The sequence below is a fragment of the Hoplias malabaricus genome, chromosome Y, assembly GCF_029633855.1.
Source record: "Hoplias malabaricus isolate fHopMal1 chromosome Y, fHopMal1.hap1, whole genome shotgun sequence".
NCBI classification, from domain to species: domain Eukaryota; kingdom Metazoa; phylum Chordata; class Actinopteri; order Characiformes; family Erythrinidae; genus Hoplias; species Hoplias malabaricus.
The window spans coordinates 67,662,248-67,684,670 of NC_089820.1; the positions used below are offsets into that span (position 1 = coordinate 67,662,248).

At 45.5% G+C, this 22,423-nt stretch overlaps 1 protein-coding gene across 1 annotated transcript in view; it reads right to left on the minus strand.

Moving 5' to 3' along the window:
• Window positions 1-22,423, minus strand: part of LOC136678505 (nuclear factor of activated T-cells, cytoplasmic 1-like) — an 83,193-nt gene that overhangs the window by 39,781 nt on the left and 20,989 nt on the right. Inside the window, exons 4-6 of the mRNA XM_066656553.1 lie at window positions 18,870-19,072; window positions 14,836-15,008; window positions 11,153-11,293 (exon numbers count right to left, since the gene is read on the minus strand). Coding sequence (XP_066512650.1) covers window positions 11,153-11,293; window positions 14,836-15,008; window positions 18,870-19,072 — 517 coding nt within the window. The remainder of the gene's footprint in view (window positions 1-11,152; window positions 11,294-14,835; window positions 15,009-18,869; window positions 19,073-22,423) is intronic.

The following is a 22,423-nucleotide window of genomic DNA, read 5'->3' on the forward strand; positions in this document are numbered from 1 at the left end:
TGTGAAACAAGACCACCCAATCGAGTGGTTCTGAATTTGTGCTGCTTATTACATACAGTGCAGTGCTGGACCTGTGTTTGTGAGAGCCCACAGATGAGGTTAAATGCAGCAAAACAGACCTCACTCCTCACTCCTGTGCACTCGGGTCAGGGGTGAACAGTGAGCGGCTCATTATCGTTTAAAGGGACAGGTACTGAGAACGGCCATTCTGAAAAGAGCTGTGTAGACAGGGGGAGAAAATGGTCACAAACGAGAAATAAGGTAATATTACGGTATGTAAAAAGACGTAGACACTTGCTCTGAGAAGCAATGTCTTATGAGACAACTATGAAATGTGGTATTTGTTCTGAGTTATCGTTTGCTTTATAAATATGTGCACAAATAAACACTGGATATCACTGAGCTCTGGTACCAATTAAACAGTCGCATGTCTGTTTTTCAGGCGAGCTTCATGCCTCTAGCCACACACTGAACGACAGGCTAATCCTCCGTCAACAGCAACCACTGAAAAACGTATCATAAATCTCTGGACACTCTTAAGATTCTATTCACATCTTCAGCATACAAACGACGCTGTTCTGCCCTGGATGCAGCAGTGAATTCATTAGCATTAACTACATGGAATCACTGGAAATGACAAGCTGAGGATGTGGTTAATCATCGTCAGTACAGAACCTGAACCGCACCTTAAAACTGGGCCATCGCACAGTTTTCCACTGCTCTGTTATTGTCATCAAATACTGTTAAGAGCAGCAATTTCATGCAGGTTTGTTCTATCAGCTGTGTGTGTGTGTGTGTGGGAGGTGGAAGAATAAGCCACAAACTTTTGTTGAGAAAATGATCATCAGATACAAAGAAAGATGAGGATAACGACATAAATAGAAGTTCTACTCAAAACGCTAGCAGTGCTCAGAACGACTGAAATCCATTGGGGGTTAGTTGCTGATTACAGATCCATCCAAGCTCCACCTACAAATGTGTGTTTTCATTTCAAATGTCATATCTTTATTTTCTGCACAGTACTGTAGGTAGCAGATGGATTTAGTGATGACTGGGAGAACTGGGTCAATTCTGGAGGAGACTAAAATGCCCGGTTGTGTTTGAATGGGATTCCGACCTCATCGCCCTCCACATTAGAACGTCTCTGTTTATAATTTTCTATTAAACATTAGCAGGGCTTTTATAAAGGATGTAGTCCTTTAACAGCTCCATAAATAAGAGCTGAAGCGAGCAGCCTGTCTCAGGATGACGCGTGCAGCTCACGCTCTGGTCAGTGAGCCATGAGGGAATCTCCTGCACCTCAGAGAGACCTCCTCTGGCGGGGGAATCCTCAAACATCCCACCAGCCCACGGTCATAAACATGTTTTTCAGTTTCTGTTCTCTCCCTTCTCTCTCTCTCTTATTCTGTCTCCCTCTCCTTCTTTTCCTCATTATCTCGCTCTCGTTTTTTATTTTCTCCCTTCACCCTCTGTTTCTCTCTATTGGTGTTTTTTTTTTGTTTCCCCTCATTCACTCTTTTATTCTTTCATTCCTTCTCTACTCTCCCCTCCTCTCTTTTATTGATTTTCCTTTTAGTGTTTCTTCTTCTCTCTCTCTCTCCCTCTTTCTTTTTCTCACCCTTGATATCCGTCTTTCATCCACAAAGACAAAAAAACCTGAACACTTTAAGTACATTTTTACAGAGGCCCCTGTAGTCAGGAAAATTGCTTTGCACGATAAAACGAAAACAACAAGAAAGAGCTTTTAATCACCCCTTTCCTCCCCTTTGTTTTTCTCCCCCAGAAGAGTTGGCCGCGAGCCACATATGTGGCATACCTTCTCATGTCAGACAGAGCAGCCGTAGGATTGATAACCGCAAAAACTTTCCATACGCTCCCTTGCAACATCTGCAAAAGGCTTCTGTTCCTGCCTACGCCCCTGAGATCCCCAAGCCACACGCCCACACACACCTCAAACGGTGCTCTGTCACACACACTCACACACAGAGAGAAAGGGGATACATCTCTATAGTTATCAGAAGCCCAGGAACACACACACACACAGAGAAGATGAAAACTGTCCTCACTTGGCTACTCAAGATTACTGTGTAGTTATTTACATTTAAATAATAGAATATAGCAGTTGTCACAGCTTCAAATCACAGCTTCATTATCACTGTGATGCTTCACAGACCTGTAATTGGAAGAACTGAACCTCTGTTGTTGCTACTATGTGCTCAACACTGCAGAAACTGCACTATGTAACTTTTGGAGGAGGGTAGGAGACCACCCAAGTCCTGCATCCTTTCAGACCCACTGTACTCAATACAGGCCAAGCACTTAGCTGATCAGAGCTGGATTTTGTCACTGTGACCTCAAGACTACATGTAAATGACCTCCTTTCTGATTGGCCGCCCTGTGACTCCATATTGGTGAATGCAAAATGGATGGTTTGGGGTTAAACGTCCATGTAGGTGTCCAATCTGCTTAATGTGGCCCTTAGGTTTAACAGCTTTAACACGTTAGCCCCAGGAGACCACCTCTGACCCCTTTCACCTCTGAAAATTAGCTGAGAAGGTGATGCCGTAGCCATCAGAGGCCTGGGGTCCAAGAGAGTCAAGTAGCTGCATTCTGAGCTGGTAGGATGGTCCTCTCTCTCTCTCTCTCTCTCTTTCTTCTTGGTTTCTATTATCTAACGTGACAGGGCTCGGTAGTTAGTGCTCTCCTCCGAACGTGTTAAGCAGTTTAAAAGATGTATGAGCTTTCTATAAACAAAAATAATAATAAATAAAGGAGAAGCCAGGAGGATTGTGACCATCAGCCACAGAGGGCACTGACAGCAGCAACACAACAGCCGCCGAGGGCCAAGGAATGTTCACACAAGCGCTTGGAGGGGTGGAAAATATGATTCACCTCTTAATTACACAGGCACTCAATGAAAATAATCCAGCCTTCTTTTCCTTCTGCTTTGCCTCTGCCTATGTCCCGACTTTGCTGTTGAACACAACTGTTAGGACTGGAGAGCTGTTGTGTGGGCAGCTGCAGCCAGCTGTGTCAGGCTGATGAGACTGGATTACTAACAGAGGAACTGCTATATACCTGCCCTGACAGAACCAGGACTAGAGCGAGAGAGGTCTAGAAAAGCAAGAGAGAGGGAGAAAGGGAGAGACAGCAAAATACAACAAAAAAAGCTTTAAAAGAGTGTAAGGTGGAGAAAGAAAGGAATAAGAGGAAGAACAGGAGAGGGAAAGAAAGAGAAATAGACCAGAAAAGAACAGTATAATCGAAGAGAGGAGAAAAGGAGGAGAAAAAAAAAGGTAGGAAGCTATGAGTGAAACAAATCAAACTCAAGAGAGAAGAGAAAAGGAGAGAGAGAAGAGAAAATAGAAGCAAGAAAACAGAGAGAGAGAGATGGAGAGAAAGAGAAAAGGAAAGAGGCAGTGATATCCCAGCAGTGCTGTGCAGATCCAGGCACTGCTCCAATCGGACCAGATGTAAAAGCCATCATAGTCATGAGGGAATTCCCTCCCCTCTGAGTCAGAGCACAGGCTTTCCCCAACACACACACACACACACACATTCAATCCATGAGGTGTGCCAGGTATGCCTACTTGTTGTCCTGCCAAAGCTAAAAGGGGAGAAAAAAAAAGAAAAAAAGAAAAAAAAAAAGAAAAAGAAAAAAAAAAAAGAAAAAGAAAAAAAAAAAAGAAAAAGAAAAACTTACTCACACACCCATAAGAGCACACACACAGTAAAAATAACAGGAGAGAGAAAAAGAGAGAAAGAGTGAGAGAGAGAAAGAAAGAGAAAAGAGGGGAGAGAGAGAGAGAGAGAGAGAAGGAGAGCTCTTCAGAAATGCAAGCAGACAGCTCCACTAAACCCAGTGGAAAAGTTTCAGAACGAAAACGTCTTCTATTTTAACACACAACCACTATACACTGTACTTCCACAAGTTTGTACCCCCCTTTATAATGGGTGAATTCAGGCTTTTAAGGTGCACCCACTTTGATCACAGACAGCTGTGCACACACAGCTGGGAAAATCTCCATGGTCAGTGCCAAGCACCAGCAAGAGCCTCCCAGACACTGTGCTGTGGACTCGCATTCTCAGGAGAGAGCTCCGTCCACTACCTCTGCCATGAGCTGGAGTAGCGTTTGTGATCCAGAACCAATCATCTGACATCGGTGACCTCACTCATGCTCTGTGTCTGCCGTCAAATCCTCACAGCAATGTTCTGGCATCTATTGAAGTCCTCCCTGAAGAGCAGAGGCTGTAACCGCAGCCAGAGGGGGACAGTTATTTGGAGTAAGGGCACAAACAAGGGCAAATTTCTCATTATAGCAGCCTGTTTATGTCAGTGTGTGTGTGTGTGTGAATGTATTCCTGAAAGACTGGTCTGTTCCTACTGTTCCTATTTGCCCCTCTGGAGGGAATCCCTCGCAGCTGAGTCACTGAAAACACTTCCTACTTAAGACACAAACAGGCCCGGAGGCTAGCCAAATGCTCAAACACACACACTTTATGCATGCACAGGTAAAAAGCTACACACCCATACAAACCACAAACACACATGCTGCACACTATATTTTTATTCTATTGGACTGATACCCCCCATTCCACCCCCAGCGCTTGCATCAGTCCTTCAGCGAAACCGTCAGGGGACGAGTGTGGCATTTGAGAAGCGAATGTAATTATTTTTCTGGGGACAATATTTCCCGAAGTGGCTCATCTAAGGAGCCTGTCCTGCTCTTGGGGGAAGGACACACACACACACACACAGACACACAGTGAGTGATCGAAGGAGACGGTGCTATTTTAATAAAAGTTTTTCAATTAGAGCTCCTATCCTCACAAACTGAATTTTCCCCAATTTATTTTGAGTAAAACAGTTTGATTTAATGTGTTCAAAGGTCTCATTCCCTCTGACAGTCCGTATGTGGAAACTGAGCATCGCAAACCAAAAAAACAAAAAAAAAAATAAAAATAAAAAAAATAATAATTCACCACACACACACACACACACACACACACACACACACACACACACACACGAGAGCTCGAACGTGGCAATTCCTTTAATATTCATTCACCACATTAATGTTCCATTCACTTACGCTCTCGGTTGATCTGAATCAGGTGAAATGCCAGGACTCTGAATGCTGCCTGCGATGTGTGGAGGAGGACCTTATTTTCTAATTGGTCGAACACGTGAGCGAGGGAGGCCATCTGTTGCTATTTAAATAAAGGCTGGAATTTTGAAAGAGGTGTTTATTGGAAGCCTCCTCGGAAAGCCAGTGCGGCTCCTCGGCTTTTCAAGGCGGCTGCGGTAAAGAGCCTCACACTTGCAGCGCAAGCAGCCGTGGCTAACCAGCTCTGAACGGCAAAGAAAGGAACCCACTCAGTGCTTGAGAAATTGGCACTTGTGCGTGTGTGTGTTTTATACTTTATGCTACGAAAATTTTCATTTCCATGAATCTATTCCATATTCTTTTGCTGCCGTATTTAAAAGAAATAGTTTCTATTAAAGATTTTAATCCGATACCATTCAGAGTATGTGTCTAGCTTTCCATATCGTTTACACACTGGGGAAAAAAGGCACAGTGTTTGGACATAACCCTGGCTCTGTAAATAGGAAACAAACTAAGTTGCCACAGTCTGAAATTGGTTTCAGCCACGGCTTAGCTACAGCATCTGGAGGTGTTTGAATGGTGGAGAGACCTCTGAATGTTGAAAAGCATGAATGGAGATGAAGATGTTGCTCTATTCCTGCTCAAAATGTGGGTAATATTGACTTATGTTCTAAATAATCAACATAATGTAACGTGGAACTGACTCTAAATCGAGGGTATCGCTAACTGTTAACTGTACCAGTGTCAAAGCTAAATCTGAAGTCAGTCCTGTTGAAAATTCATATTTTATTTGCAAATTACTGTAAAGTTAGGCATGTAGCCCAAGGCCTTGCACTGGAATAACAGCAGTGCTCTATCCAGCCCAGTGACTCACGTGGACTTGAGTGTGTGTACGAGTTAAAATTCTTCTCCTCCTACTAGCTCATCCCTATTCCCCCACAGAAGACCACCTGGAAAAGAGGAATTCCTCCTCCAGACAGGAGACGAGCTTTTACGCGAGCAGAGGTTTGGGACTGTGTGGAATGGGGGAAAAAGGCTTGACTGGCCTTACATAAGTCTGGAGAGTGGGAGAGCAGGCGGACAGACAGAGGGACAGACAGACGCAACGGCCAGAGAGGCATGAGCGGAATCCCTTCCCATCATGCACCTCCCCGGAAGTGTCTCTCTGGAGGCCGCAGAGAGGGGGAAAATAAACTGTGTGCGATGGCAATAACAGAAGTGCTGCTGGCTCTGTGAAAACACACAAGTCCACACCAATCTGTTAACTGGTCTGTGCAGAGAAAAAGAGAGAGAGAGAGAGAGAGATGGGGTTTCTCTTCTCTCGGGGATTCCCTTTTTCTCCTTCTCGTCCAATCAGGGTTGAGTTCACATGCAGAGCCTGCCGCCACACAAATAGCTCACTCTGAGGCCGATGGATAACGTGTCAGAGGGTATGAGGCGCTGGTGTGTTTAACGGCAGCTGTGGGCTGTGTGTGTGTGTGTGTGTGTGTGCTTATTTTTCTACATTTTCAAGACAAATACAGCTGGGAAAATCAGAGAAAAAAGCCTAAGCTACCAACAAAATGCTCCTGACTTCATAAAAGTGCTTTTTAAAAAGCTCTGGTAAACACTTTGGAAAGTGAAAGCCTGATCACACCCATATTCTAATCAGATACACCCACAATATTCTTATCAGATACACCCACACACATGGAAGATACTGGATGTAACCCTGACCTTAAATAAAAACAACCGTGAATGTGTTTGTGTGTGGCACATGCAGGCCTGCTGTGAAATCCAAACCTTGTACCAGTCGAGGGGAAGCCCCACATCAGATCTCACCGCATGACGGATATTGCACACACAGCACCTCACCTCAGGGTCCTACTGCCTGACACATCCAAGCACAAACCAGACTTGAGGGTCCAAAATGACATATTTCAACTCATGCTCATGAAATCCTTCTGAAATGGTAGGTATGTCTTGAATCATAGTATAAAAAATAAGACCCAGGAACTGCTCGTGATGGGCAGAGTTAAATAAGTCTAAGCTCTTACTGTGAGGTTGTTAGTTTGAAACCGTACAGTATGTAACAGACATCAGACCGGCTTTGCTGCCTCTTGGTAGGAAAGTTCTCGCCCAACTGGACAAACATTTATCCAAACAGCAGCTGGCATAACAGAATGGACATCCCTACTCCTTCCCAACACGAAGGTCAACAGTCAAAGGCCGTTCTGTACCTCAAGCCATTCAACCATCAAATACAGCTCGCCATGAACTTCTGTCCTTAAAGAAAACCTAAAGACACTCCTGGGACTTTTCCACTGCATGGTACCTACACTACCTGACTGTACTCTGCTCTACTCACTGTTTGGTACGTGGTCCCTGGTCCCTTGAACTGTGAAATGTAGCTGGTGACGGGACAAAACCTCATCTATAACGGGAAATAGCTGGCTTTGTAAAAAACAACTATGTCAGCAGTGATATTAATGCTTGCTTACTCATCATGTTGTTGTTGTTATTTGGGACTGAACACAGCCCTGAGCATCAGTTCAGATAGATCAGCTCTCGCTGGATTCTTCCGTCGGCCACCAATCCAAGTAGCTTTTGAAACTCTTCGAAAGACTGTGGCGTAAAATCCGTTGTGAGTCGGACAAAAAACAAAGGTGATCTCTGCTGTAGCTTGGAGTTTGGACAGATGTCGAGTTTGTGCTGGATGTCTGCATTGTGTGGCGTAGAGTGATGACTCAGCGCTCCGCAAGGTTTTCACGTTACGGTTTAGTCCCTACTCTGCTCACCTGGAACCAAGAGAGAGCAGGGACTAAAACAAGTAACTGGTGCGAGGTACCAAGTTTGCCTACTGAAAAAGCAAAAAAAGCCAAGTCGAGTAGAGTAGTGTAGGTACCATGCAGTGGAAAAGTACCATTTATGACTCTTCTTTGTCATGGGATATTAAACACTGGCTGAAACCCTTAGTGTCTTTAAACCTTAATTGAACACCCACTTTCTGGAGGTTGTGGGTTCGATTCCCGCTCCGGGTGACTGTCTGTGAGGAGTGTGGTGTGTTCTCCCTGTGTCTGCGTGGGTTTCCTCCGGGTGACTGTCTGTGAGGAGTGTGGTGTGTTCTCCCTGTGTCCGCGTGGGTTTCCTCCGGGTGACTGTCTGTGAGGAGTGTGGTGTGTTCTCCCTGTGTCTGTGTGGGTTTCCTCCGGGTGACTGTCTGTGAGGAGTGTGGTGTGTTCTCCCTGTGTCCGCGTGGGTTTCCTCCGGGTGATTGTCTGTGAGGAGTGTGGTGTGTTCTCCCTGTGTCCGCGTGGGTTTCCTCCGGGTGACTGTCTGTGAGGAGTGTGGTGTGTTCTCCCTGTGTCTGCGTGGGTTTCCTCCGGGTGACTGTCTGTGAGGAGTGTGGTGTGTTCTCCCTGTGTCTGTGTGGGTTTCCTCCGGGTGACTGTCTGTGAGGAGTGTGGTGTGTTCTCCCTGTGTCTGTGTGGGTTTCCTCCGGGTGACTGTCTGTGAGGAGTGTGGTGTGTTCTCCCTGTGTCTGCGTGGGTTTCCTCCGGGTGACTGTCTGTGAGGAGTGTGGTGTGTTCTCCCTGTGTCTGCGTGGGTTTCCTCCAGGTGACTGTCTGTGAGGAGTGTGGTGTGTTCTCCCTGTGTATGCGTGGGTTTCCTCGGGGTGCTCCGGTTTCCTCCCACAGTCCAAAAACACACGTTGGTAGGTAGATTGGCGACTCAAAGTGTCCGTAGGTGTGAGTGTGTGAGTGAATGTGTGTGTGTTGCCCTGCGGGCGCCCCCTCCAGGGTGTATTCCCGCCTTGCGCCCAATGATTCCAGGTAGGCTCTGGACCCACCGCGACCCTGAACTGGATAAGGTTTACAGATAATGAATGAATGAATGATAATTCCATGATGCCAAAGTTTTAGAGCATACTTTGGGAGGTATACCAAGCTTTGCAATATGTTGTTCCCCGTAGAAATGGTGTGAATCAGATTCATCTATTTTAGCATACTAGTTCAACAATTCAGTCACTGTCACTGAAAGCTTCAAGTTCAGAGGTTACCAAGAGATAAGCCTTGACCCCGAGTTGTGTCAAGAACTGTGTCAAGACGTTGCACACAGACACTGACAACACACAGCGAAAGCTTTCACCAAATCACAGACAGATGGTTTTTCCATTTGCTTCTGAGGCAGCTTTCCTAAACCGAGGTCCTGGAGCAGAACAGATAGATGGACCTATGGTACGTATACGTCTTCCTTTGAGGAAAGATCATTGTTTTCAGCTACAATCCATCTTAATTCATTAGTGTTTAATGCAACGGCTCGCTACACCTCCTCTCTTAGGGACGGGCAGAGGTCCAAGTCAAGTAAAATGTTTACCCCAAAGACCACGGAACCCCATGGAGAGAGGAGCAGCAGACACATTCATATTCATTAGGAAGAGCCTGAGGTGGTGGATGCCAAGGAAAATACTGTAAAATGCTGCATGACTTCCAGGCGGATTTCTCAGTGAGCGTCTGTAGCTTGCAGCAGCGAATAGCCAGGTTCGCTACGCAGTCAGATGCTACGCTAGGCTGACATAAAGCTGTTTAAGGATGAGGGATCAACCCCTGCTCCACTGATAAAAATTGTTTAAAATGTATCTAGTGACTGATGGTGAAGTGTAAGAAAGTCACGGCCACAAACATAAATGCGAACATCTACATTTTGGACCAGTTTTCCAGTTCTGCCGTTTAATATGAGTTAGTGTTATTTTATTGTATTGTATTTCATTTTATTAAAGGAACATAAATTTATGCGGCACAGTGGTGCAGCAGGTGGTGTCGCAGTAACACAGCTCCAGGGGCCTGGAGGTTGTGGGTTCGATTCCCGCTCCGGGTGACTGTCTGTGAGGAGTGTGGTGTGTTCTCCCTGTGTCTGCGTGGGTTTCCTCCGGGTGACTGTCTGTGAGGAGTGTGGTGTGTTCTCCCTGTGTCTGCGTGGGTTTCCTCCGGGTGACTGTCTGTGAGGAGTGTGGTGTGTTCTCCCTCTGTCTGCGTGGGTTTCCTCCGGGTGCTCCAGTTTCCTCCCACAGTCCAAAAACACACGTTGGTAGGTGGATTGGCGACTCAAAAGTGTCCGTAGGTGTAAGTGTGTGTGTCTGTGTCGCCCTGTGAAGGACTTGCGCCCCCTCCAGGGTGTATTCCCACCTTGCACCCAATGATTCCAGGTAGGCTCTGGACCCACCGCGACCCTGAACTGGATAAGAGTTACAGATAATGAATGAATGAATATAAATTTATTGCCCTAAAGTGTTATGCACATTTGTTTCCTCTGATTTTATTTATGCATAAAATAAAATGTATCATTATTAGTTTCAAGCACAAGTTATTTACATACAAGTTACAAGTTGGTGAATATGTGAAGTATGTGTGAAGCCCTGTGATGCATCTCACACTGTTTTGTATAGACACCACACAGCGAATACAGTTCCAGAAGGTTATAAACAGAAGTTTGCTTTCCAAACTCAATCAAGGAAAAGACCGTTTGTAGCCCTCAAACACCAACAGACCGCTGTTTTTCCACCCCAGCCGGAGATGTCTGAAAACGAACAGATTCCAGCAGACACACGAGGTGATTGAAATAATAGAGAGATCTATTATTTCTGTGGAAGAAAACGAGAGATGGAGGAAAAAATGGTGAAAGCGGCTGCGAAGGAGAAAATGAGTCTGCAAGTCTGCAAGAGAGAGTGGGGGGAAGAGAGTGAGAGAGTGAGAGTGAGAGAGAGAGGTTGCACATGCCCCGTTTGTGATTCATTCCTCAACTTGCGGCTGAGCGTCAGAGAACAGGCAATGGAAACTTCTGCAAATGTAAATACGTTTTGGTTAAAAATATAGTGTCTTAATGCACTCCACATGGGCGGCCTGGCCGGCTGGGCTCTATTTTGACGGGGAGGCTGAGGGAGAAGAAGAAGGAGAGAGGGATGGAGAGGGAAAGACCATAAAAAACTAGTGCGAGAGTGAAAGTGAGGAAGAAAATGAAAGGAAACTGAAAAAGTGGGGGTCAGAGACGGGACGCGAAAGGCTCACCTTGGGCTTTCTCCACGAACATGACCTTGGAGTCGGGCAGGAAGTTATGGCCGCTCAGGAGCATCCTCTTGCCTCCGGTGGCCGGGTAGCTGTCCAGGCTTTGCTTCTCCACCAGGGGCAGCTCCTGGGCCGAGCGCTGGGCTGCGCAGGGGAAGAGAAAAGTCAGAAAAGCCTTGCTATTTATTAGATTATTAATCTTCTGAGCTACTGATTATTTTGAGAACCAGTCAGGTCTTCAAGAAAGCTCCAGCTAATAAAATCGATTAAGTATAAGCATAATAAAGCAATTTATTCTTCAAAACTAAGGATAATAAACTAGCACAGGCCTTGAAAGTCTCCAGGGAGCTTAGAGAAGAAATGCCTACATTCAGAGGCAAACGTCTGAACACACTCGATCAAATTCCGTCTTTTTATGAGGGAAAATAATTAACATGTTATTTTTAATATGATATTTTACTGCAAGCTGTAGCTGCCAGAGTATAACACACACAAAACAATGACACAGAAAATATAAAATGTGCCAACACTTCCCCACAGGCCACAATTTATGCTCTATTTGTTTCCCAACATGTGAACCCCAGGAAATGAACATTCTCCGTAGAGGAGAACACGCAACTTGACCAGGGGCATTAAACCATTTTATACGGCGTATAGGTGTGTCCAACTGGCCACGCAACACGACGATATAATTCAAGCTGCCGCATGACCACTGCTGAGCCACTGACAAATCTTATAATGAATAATTCCCAGTTATAACTTCCTCATCGACACTTTTCCCTTCAGGTTCCATTCAGAACTGAAATCTGAATTATTTGCGAGTTTTGCAGAAGCCGCAGACGAGATGCAAAGCCCAGCAGACGACGCAGAATACATTTAAAAACCCAGAAATGCAGACAACACAACTCATTCTGTATTCCTAGTTTATTCATTCATTCATTTTCTTCAATCACTTCATCCTCTTTTCTTGGTCACATAGGGTTCGGAACCTACCAAGAATCATTAGGTGCACAGCAGGAACACACCCAGTCCATCATAGGGCATCACACACTCACAAAATAACCCATTCACTCACACCTGTGGACAGTGTCACACATTCACCCTGTCACTCACACACTCACCCTGTCACTCACACCTGTGGACAATTTCAGAAAACCAATCCATCTTCAGGCACTCACCCATTCACTCACACACTCACCCAGTCACTCTCACACACACCTCCAGTGGACAGTGTCACACACTCACCCTGTCACTCACACACTCACCCAGTCACTCTCACACACACCTCCAGTGGACAGTGTCACACACTCACCCTGTCACTCACACACTCACCCAGTCACTCTCACACACACCTCCAGTGGACAGTGTCACACACTCACCCTGTCACTCACACACTCACACCTCCAGTGGACAGTGTCACACACTCACCCTGTCACTCACCCACTCACCCTGTCACTCACACCTGTGGACAATTTCAGAAAACCAATCCATCTTCAGGCACTCACCCATTCACTCACACACTCACCCTGTCACTCTCACACACACCTCCAGTGGACAGTGTCACACACTCACCCTGTCACTCACACACTCACCCAGTCACTCTCACACTCACCTCCAGTGGACAGTGTCACACACTCACCATGTCACTCACACACTCACCCAGTCACTCTCACACACACCTCCAGTGGACAGTGTCACACATTCACCCTGTCACTCACACACTCACCCTGTCACTCACACCTGTGGACAATTTCAGAAAACCAATCCATCTTCAGGCACTCACCCATTCACTCACACACTCACACACTCACCCTGTCACTCACACACTCACACCTCCAGTGGACAGTGTCACACACTCACCCTGTCACTCACCCACTCACCCTGTCACTCACACCTGTGGACAATTTCAGAAAACCAATCCATCTTCAGGCACTCACCCATTCACTCACACACTCACCCTGTCACTCTCACACACACCTCCAGTGGACAGTGTCACACACTCACCCTGTCACTCACACACTCACCCAGTCACTCTCACACTCACCTCCAGTGGACAGTGTCACACACTCACCCTGTCACTCACACACTCACCCAGTCACTCTCACACACACCTCCAGTGGACAGTGTCACACACTCACCCTGTCACTCACACACTCACCCAGTCACTCTCACACACACCTCCAGTGGACAGTGTCACACACTCACCCTGTCACTCACACACTCACCCTGTCACTCACACCTGTGGACAATTTCAGAAAACCAATCCATCTTCCAACATATGTTTGAACTGTGGGGAAAAAATAAATAAATAAATAAAACCATCCAGAGGAAACCCCCACAGACACAGGAAGAACACACCACACTCTTGACACTCAGTGGCCCATAGTAGGGATTTTTTTTATTATATAACCATGACCTACATGTTGCCTGTTCTTAACCCACATTTTACAGTAAGGTACAGTAAAACCATGGCGATGGCCAAAATCTGTGGTGCAGATTTTCCAGTTTGCAGGGGGCTCTGGACCCCTACCCCACAACATGGACCTGTAGTCTCTTCATATTTTGGAATATGCTTAAAACACTGAAGAAGACATCTGGACAACCTGATTCCCATCTGCCCTTGGGACTCTAGGCCTCTTCCCAATATAGAACGTCAACTCTCTCTTCTACTTAACTCCCCCCTCACCCCCTTCGGCTTCTATTAGCGCGATGGCTATTAAACCCACATTAAACCTGCCCCTGCTATAAATACCAGCGCAGGGATCAATCTTAAACTCATTGGTCATATCAATATGTTTATAGTCACTATTTGCCCATTAAGCACTTCTGGCCTCCCTGTCACGCCTCATCTTCATCAGGGAGCTGATTGTGATGAGTCACGCTTTTCAACACCAGCTGTGTCTTCTGGGTTTTTTTTGTGTAGAAGCTCGAGGCTCAGAGCTTGATCGTTTCAGCAGTTTTCGCAGCCAAAAGAGTCAGAAGTGTGGGTTACGTCAAAGTGAGCGCGGAATCCAGTTCCTTCGTTTGTCATCAGGAGTTTGGCTCATTAACCTTAAACCAGACGTTTTAATAAGTGACAAAGGTGGGAGTACAGTCCATCTGTTTGCCCCGAATGCAGAATGAGCTGATCGTATTGGGTGTAGATTTATGGAATAACATCATCACACCTCAAGCGAGAAAGCCATGCTCTCATTTGTGTAACTCTGACAAACATTACATCAGCCCCCAAACTAAACTGGACGGTTCCTCATAGTTCCAATCACACTGAGGTTAACGGTGGGTACTCTACATGTCGAATGACCTGCACTGACCCTGTAGCAACAGCTATAGCCAAGTACTTCCTAGAATTCCAGGACAGATGAAAAAGGCTATTTTACTTCCGGTGCTGGGAAAATGAAAGTGAAGTATTGTTTGTGATATTTTAAAATGGAAATAATATGAAAGGATGGATGGAAATCTGTTAAATATAGCAGCTCCTTGTTTTTTAAAAAAGTGCTAAAGCTTTGCTTTCTCTTCAGACCAAAACATTGTGCTGAAAAATTAACCAAATAAGAAAAAGGAAATTAAAAAATACTACATATGAAACATTCAAGACTTGGGTTTTGTTTGTCTGAACCCCTGCTGCGTTTGCTGAACATGCCTCTGTGTATGAGTGTGTGTTGTTAATCCTGTTATAACACACTTACAGCACTCTATGGGGTTGGACGATGCTTGGAGAGACACCGTTCTGCCGTTGGGTTGGTTGATGTGGACGCGGAACACCATCCGGACCCGAGTGTTCTTCCGGCCGATGTCCGTCTCGCCCTTCCTCAGCTCGATGTCAGAGTTACGGAGCTTCAGGATCCCAGCGCAGTCGATTCTGCAGGAGCCAACAAAGTTGATTCATGTCTGTATCAATATCACGATTTAATGACGAGTTTCAAGTTTTCAGGTCACAAAAACACGACGTAAAAAATCACTGTCACAAATTTGAATTGGGGAAATAGAGCCTCTGTCAATGCTAGTCCGGGCTCAGCACTGCAGAATCTGTACTATGTAACATTTGGAGGGAGGTAGGGAACTACCCTGCAATCCTTCCATTGTTTTGAGGACAGTCCAGGAGCAAAAATACCAGAACTTCCCTAGAGGTCCTTTAAGCCGAGTGGGATGTGTTTGGCAGTGGTGTGTAAAACCTGTCCAGCCCAGTATCAGCTGTTAAGAAAGAATGCATCTGTGGCATGGACAGGTCAGTTAACAGCAATTATGCAACTGTTGAAGAGATGCTTATGGAAAGCATTAAGCGTGTGTACAATTTACTGTGTGTATTTGTTGTTGGCAACGAATGAATACGAGGGACATTAATTGGGTGAAGGACTGGACATGCACTGATCATTAGTGTAACTCAAGTTACAAATAAAAAAGCCAAAAAAATGATGTCATATTTTGTTCCATGTGATCAAAAGCTATATAACGTGTATCGTGGTTGTGCTGCTTATATTAGGGTTTGTGGAAACCCTGCAGTGGCTCTTTGTCATGACCAGTGAAGGACTTCAGCCTTCACTCCAACAATGCTGGGCTTTGTAAAAGTGATGCATAACGGATCAAAGTTTCGGTGCCACTCGAACCCTCACGCCCTGGAAGAGGGACTTCCCTTCCTTTTGCTTAATTGCCTCCCTGGTGTCTTTGGAGGAGCGAGGGGTCTCTGGTGGCCTTGAATTTCCAGGAGGCGGCGTGCGTCGGACATTAAGCAGTCGCCGGTCCACTGTCTGATTCGAGTGCCGTTCAGGGTCACACTTCTTCAAGATCAAACATTTACAGCTTAACTAGCGCCACATTTGGAGGCAGCCACTTTTTTTTTTTTGGTCGTCTTCATTTCGGTGCCTTTTGCACGCCCACTCTTTTTCCTGGGGATTTTCCTTCATGAGGCTTCGGAGTGGAAAAAGGCATCACTTTTCAGGCTGGCCTATTTAAGAAATTAAATAAAACTTAAGCCTTAGCTGGTAGAAAATAAGGAAAACTAAAGAGGAGAGAATACATATGGGATACGGCTTGGCATTCCAGTTATTTTACATGGGAGCTTTTGGGCCCAGTTCCTGGAACTTGGTAAATGTCAAGTTTTACACAAATCTAATTTTCCTCCTCAGTCGGGTGAAATCCGAATAAATAGAAAACACCATAATAAGCACGTAAGAAACGGTGTCTGATGTCAGCTTCAAGCAACACAGGTTTCAGAAAGAGCCCAGTTCTCCGGTTTACTGTTACACAGCCAATTGAATCAAGTCGGACGAATGTGTCAAACAGGCTACGTCTGTGTGTTCGGATGGGGTTTTGTGAGACTAGCCTCTTAGGTGTTTTCACAGTGGAGCATAACGGCTAAGAAAGTCCGAGCCGATCAGTGTGGGTTGACAGATATTTCCGTGAAAAAAAAAACAAAAAAAAACGCCTGGCCTCCTGAACGTCGCTTGGCTCTTTCCGCTGTTAGTGCTTGCTCTAAGCAATATAATTAAGAAACAAGGGAAATAATGGGAAACGAATGACCTCATCTGTCTCAGCAGTGGACACTGAACAATTAGGGACACACTTTCCACTGGGCATGCTCACTGGCGCTCTTCAACCTCCCATAGGATGTAGTTCCTGGCTTGTTTTTTTGCACGTTTTCTATTCTATAATCTTTCAAAAATCAATACTACAGTCTACGAGAGCCTCAAATCTCGTGTAAATGCACAGCGCATTGTTCTCACTTCTCTTTGACACAGTACCTACTTCAGGCCTTCAGCTCAGTACTTTGCTGGTACGAGTGGATCAGACACAGCAGTGCAGCTGGAGCTCTTAAACCCCACTGTGTCAGCAGTGTTAACACATTATGTTCACGGTTACTAACCCACCTTTAAACCGTCTAAACCCAAACTCACATAATTTTGGATCCAATATTCACTTGCCATTTTCAGACTACTTCGTTTCTAGGTTATTTTTTGTTGAATAAAATTAAAATAGTCATTTTTAATACTATGCAACACTATGTTCCCAAAATATGGCACGAATGTTTTGAATGACCGTACTATACATTGCAGATTCAAAGCTTTAAAACGTATTAGTTCACCTAGTATACATCCACCCCCACTGTCAAGTGGAGGTCATTCAACAGTGGCTTCAAAAAGCTTGCTGACTGATGAACAGAAAGTGAGGGATTTGAGAAGAAAGCACCAGCCTGGGTCTTATCAGCATCAGACTGTTTACGGTTGGGTGGAAAGACCACATCAGCAAGCCTCCAGACAGACCATGTGCTTTTAAAAAAAACCCACAGCCTACACCTTCCTGCATAAGACTTGGTCCAGAGAAAAGCCCCGACTTCCAAACCACTCTTGACATTTCAGTGAACCACCTCCACGAGCCCTAGATCACCACGTCGTCTGGACCTGCCCCCTCCCTCCAACCTTGTCCTGTGTTAACTATGTTAACTATTTGATTAAGGCATTAAACCTCTCCATCAGATATGGTCTGGAGCTACAGAAGAGTCAGACAACCGAACAGCTTGGATAAATTTGCTTTCGAAAAATGAGACAACAGACTGAGCGAAAGAGAGGGGAGCATGACTTCTGGAGGTGAGGACGGTTACGTAACCCAGTCTGGGTCTGACGCCTTATTTCTACTAGTCCGAGCTACTGGGACGCGTGCCAGCAGAGCTGTGGAGGAGGGAAGCCCGGCCAGGAGCGCTGCAGGCTGGACAGCATGCCGAGCACGAGCCCTGGGGATGCTGGAGCTCCAGCTGGGGATGGGGGATGGAGGAGCTCTTACTTAGTGAAGTGTAACTGCGAGGCAGGGTTGGGAGAGACAGGAGAACAATGAGGGCTGCAGGGACATCCTACGATGATAAAATGAAGCTGAGGGCAGACTGATATGGATGTTTACTTTGCTGGATTTCAGGCTGGTGCTGACTAAAGTGTTCTCTATGGAACAAACAAGAGTTAACCCTCAGTGAGTACATGTGACCTTTCCAGCAGGTCCAACATACAAGAGCATATGAAGATCATATGACCACTTTTCAACAAGGGAACAGTTCTGGGTCTTAGTGAAACATCTGTGATGTGCTTTGGTCAAAATACCAGAAGGATCAAACCCCACAACAGCATTCTCCAGCTGTCTGAGTAGCCCTGTTCAGAACGGCCAGTTTCAGCGCCTGTTCCTTTAACTGTTAATGAGACATTCGCTGTTCTCCAAGACCTGAGTGCACAGCAGTGAGTAGCAGAATCGTTTTAGCCGTTTTTGCTCGGTTTTCTTTATTCTCTGTTCTTGTTTTCACCATTTATTGCTCAGTTTCTCAGCGCACCTTGTGTCTGTTTTGCTCCACTTAACGTTGTCTTTGTGCTCACACATAAACATGGGGCCAGCGCTGTGATTGGAGAGACTCAGATGAGGGGGCGGGGCAATTCTGACGTCCCTGCACTTGATGTCTACCCTGTGTTTTATTGCCATTACTTCCTTTTGCCCTCACTGCGTCTCTCTCTCTCAGTCAAGACGATGCCTGTTATTGGCTCCTTTACCCTGTCACTCCCTGAGTGGGCACAACTTAACACCTGAGTCCACGTTATCAGCTGAAATCCCTCATTTTAAGGGATGTCTGCTCCCCTAGTGTTAGCGCCAGATGCCTCTATGTATTTTAATTAAGTTATATGCTTTTATGAAATGAAAAAGAAACATAGGGACAAACACACACAGACACACGTGACAGGGAAACACTCACATAGCGCGCATATTGTTCTCTGGCAGCAGGGGGATCTCCAGCACTTTGGTGTTGGACTGCATGGACTCGTGGCTGGCGGTGGACACCGTCTTTCCTGTGATGCGGTGGACCTGGTAGAAGGCGTGAGGCCGCAGGAGCCGGTCGTCTGCCGTGCCGATGAACAGCTGCAGCGTCAAGGGCTCGCTCTCCATGTAGCCGTAGAGCTGGCAGCACAACAAAGAAAAGCAGGTGAGCCCCCTCCAAAAAAAAATGCCCCCATCTCAAGAACCCCTCTCTTAAAGCTGTGTAATTACTACAGCACGCCGTGGCTAAGACTTCCTAATGATAGCTTTTAGCCTCGGAGCAGCTTAGCACAGGCATGCCAGCATGGATTACCCCACTCAGGCTGGAGACAAGGCGCTATGTGCAGTCGTATGCAAAAGTTTGAGGCCTCTGGTCCAATTATGTTTTAGTGTGGAGAGGATGTGTGGGACCTGGGACGTTTAAGCGTTTGCATAGGGCTGAAATCTTCACCCAGTTTGGTCGGGCTGATTTGTTAGTACTTTCCCTGTCCCGATCTAGGGTTTTTTGTTTTTTTTGAAAGAGACTCTACGTCAAACGTCTGAACACTACGTTACAGCACACGGGCTGGATGTTGGCTCCTGTCACTTTGCTGTTCATTAAAGCTTTGGAGTGGCTGTAAAACGATGCCTAGGGAGATGCATTGAGACACTGACTCAATGGAAAGGGGCTGTTATGGACCTGCAGCGAGAGGCTAAAGTGATTATTTGAAAGTCTTAAAAGTAGCTCTTAATTGGGTTCAATTTATTCATTCCGCATGATGCAGAGATGTTCTGTTCTATTTTTTCATGATACCTAATAACATTGTAAGCGTATTAACTCAGTCACTTATCATTTATCGGGTTGCTGTTATGATGCTGTCGTCATCGTGTCAAAAACAATAAACCTGAGGGTCATACGAAGCCAACACATGGTCTATAAACTTAGATTAGCAAAGTTGTATGCTGATGTTTCTGAGATATAACAACGTTATTCCACGTACCGTGTTTCCCCCACAGGCAAAATGACCACAACAGGATTCATAAAACTTATACATTTCTCATCCACTGTGGCCAAGTCGATAAGCATTAGCGTAACTTGGCGCTGCCATGCTGCTAGCCGCCATAACACCACCCTCAGGCTTTCTGACATGGAAAAGAGTCTGCGTTATGATTTTCATTACGGCTCGTGACGCTTTGGGTCGCTGCCAGCGACGGTGCCACACTGAGATGAAAGAGGCAAAGAGAATCAGGACCCCCACTTCAAACAGGTACCACTTCCTCTCTCTCTGGCTACCACTTAGCCCTCCTGCTCTCCAATAAAACACACTTCAGCACAGGCAGGCCGAACAAATGGCTGTTACATGTGGAGAGAAACCATTAGTCAATGGTACAGTAAGTGGAAGACACTTACTGCGCAATCAATCCCAACTTGATCTGACATCCAGAAACACAGGGCAGTGTCTACACTCTCAGAAACTGCCACTGGGGTAAGAGCACTCATGTCACTTCACCCTAGTTTGGCAATGGAACATAATTGTACCCATTTAGCCACGGTTTTACATTGCCCCCATATACTTTCTCACTTTTTTTAATGAACGTGATCACAGACTATTAAAACCAGACCCCTGGGTCTTTCATTAAAGACCAAACAGGTCCAGACTGACACCTACCATAAGGATTTTGGTATAAGGTTTTTGTTTAACATATAATTTTAACTCAATATTCAAATATTCTCCAAAAATTCCTTTCAAACAGCTTAATTTTTAGGTCATTTTTGAATTACAATTGAGATTGTAAATGAATAAATAAATAAATGCTTAAAAACGTATTTGTACAGAGCAGTGCTGTTCATTAAAAACCCAGTTGCTGTGTATTTCATGAACGAAGGCCGGACTAAACAGCCCCAGTGGACTGTGGCCACTTTGGTGTAAACCAAATTGGTAGCTTTGGTGCAACCAGATCATTCCGTCTTCATGTTCCCCACACTGTGTGTGTGGGCGTCTGGATTCCTTCCCAGTAAACTGAAAAGAAAAGAAAACCTCGGCACCCGGACCAAAACCTCTCCCAGGGCCTGAGCCCTGGCCATTCAGAACTCAACCCAGTTGGGTTTGCCGGCCACATGTTAGATTGCCCTGAAAGCAAATAAGATAGAGCTGTCAAAATAAATCCCATGTGGTGAATCCAACTGTGTCCACTCATCGTTTAACCAATGTGTATAATTGCAGGTCTCTGCCTTGTGAAGTTTCATTCACTGACCCCGTCAAGACGCTAAGGCTGTCAAACTAAATAATAGAAGCCGTGCTTATTTTAGTAATTGAGTCATCGAACAGAATGCAGACCACATGTAACCTATGACATAATCTGATTAATGCTTTTATAATTGCCTCTGTGGGGTAGAGGGGTGAGGGGGGTGGGAGAATGGGACCTGTTAGAGAAAGTTGTTGGAAATTTTAGGCAAGAACAATCACTTTCTCCAACGTGCTTAGAGGAATATAACGATAAGTAAGTTAGGTCATGGGTAAGTAGACTTCCAGACAGAAGGGATAATGACAATGGGTATTCTTTGCAGAGAGAGAGATAGACAGTCAGACATATATGCCAACAGACACACATATGCTAACAGACACACATATCAGTCAGACATATATGCTAACAGTCAGACAAATATGCTAACAGTCAGACAAATATGCTAACAGACACACATATCAGTCAGACATATATGCTAACAGTCAGACATATATGCTAACAGACACACATATATGCTAACAGACACACATATCAGTCAGACATATATGCTAACAGTCAGACATAACAGACAGACATATATGCTAACACATTTTTTTTAACTTATGAAAGTGTTACTTATTTTAAACTTATGAAAGTGTCAGGACTGTGTTAGGTTCAGAAAATAAAGCATAAAATAAAAGTATGAAAGGGATAACGATACAGTGGTAGAAAGCCATGTAACTGGACAGGAGCTAAGCCAGTTTACCCGCTCGGCCTGTCCGCTACATCATGATATTCCGACTACAGGCATCAGGACCATTGAGGATCATTTTCTAGTATTTGTTAGGACGACGACTATAAAGGTATGCGAGACTAATGCTACAATAAATGTCTCCCTTTCCAAGCACCGTCTCCCGAGCTTGCTGCACAAAAATGACAGAATACCGAGCCAGTGACTGTTGGCTAATGATCTATCCGCGTCCACCCTCCACCTCCCTACAGAGTCTCGCAGCTGTCCTGACCCTGAGCGCTAGTCACATATGCTTGTCATCAATGAGGCACGCCGGGGTCAGGGGCTTCTTGAAGTCTCTGGCCTCTCCAGAGAGCACTTCATCTCCAAGGTGATCTCACCAGAGCGCTCGCTCCGCTTTATTATATTTTACTCGCTGTGTCACCGCAGCTAATTAACTTCAGGCCCCGCGCGCTACTAAGCGCCACACGGACAAGTGGAAAAGAATGAGGGGAAAATGTTGCACTTTTATTGACTTGATCATGAGGTCTAATCAG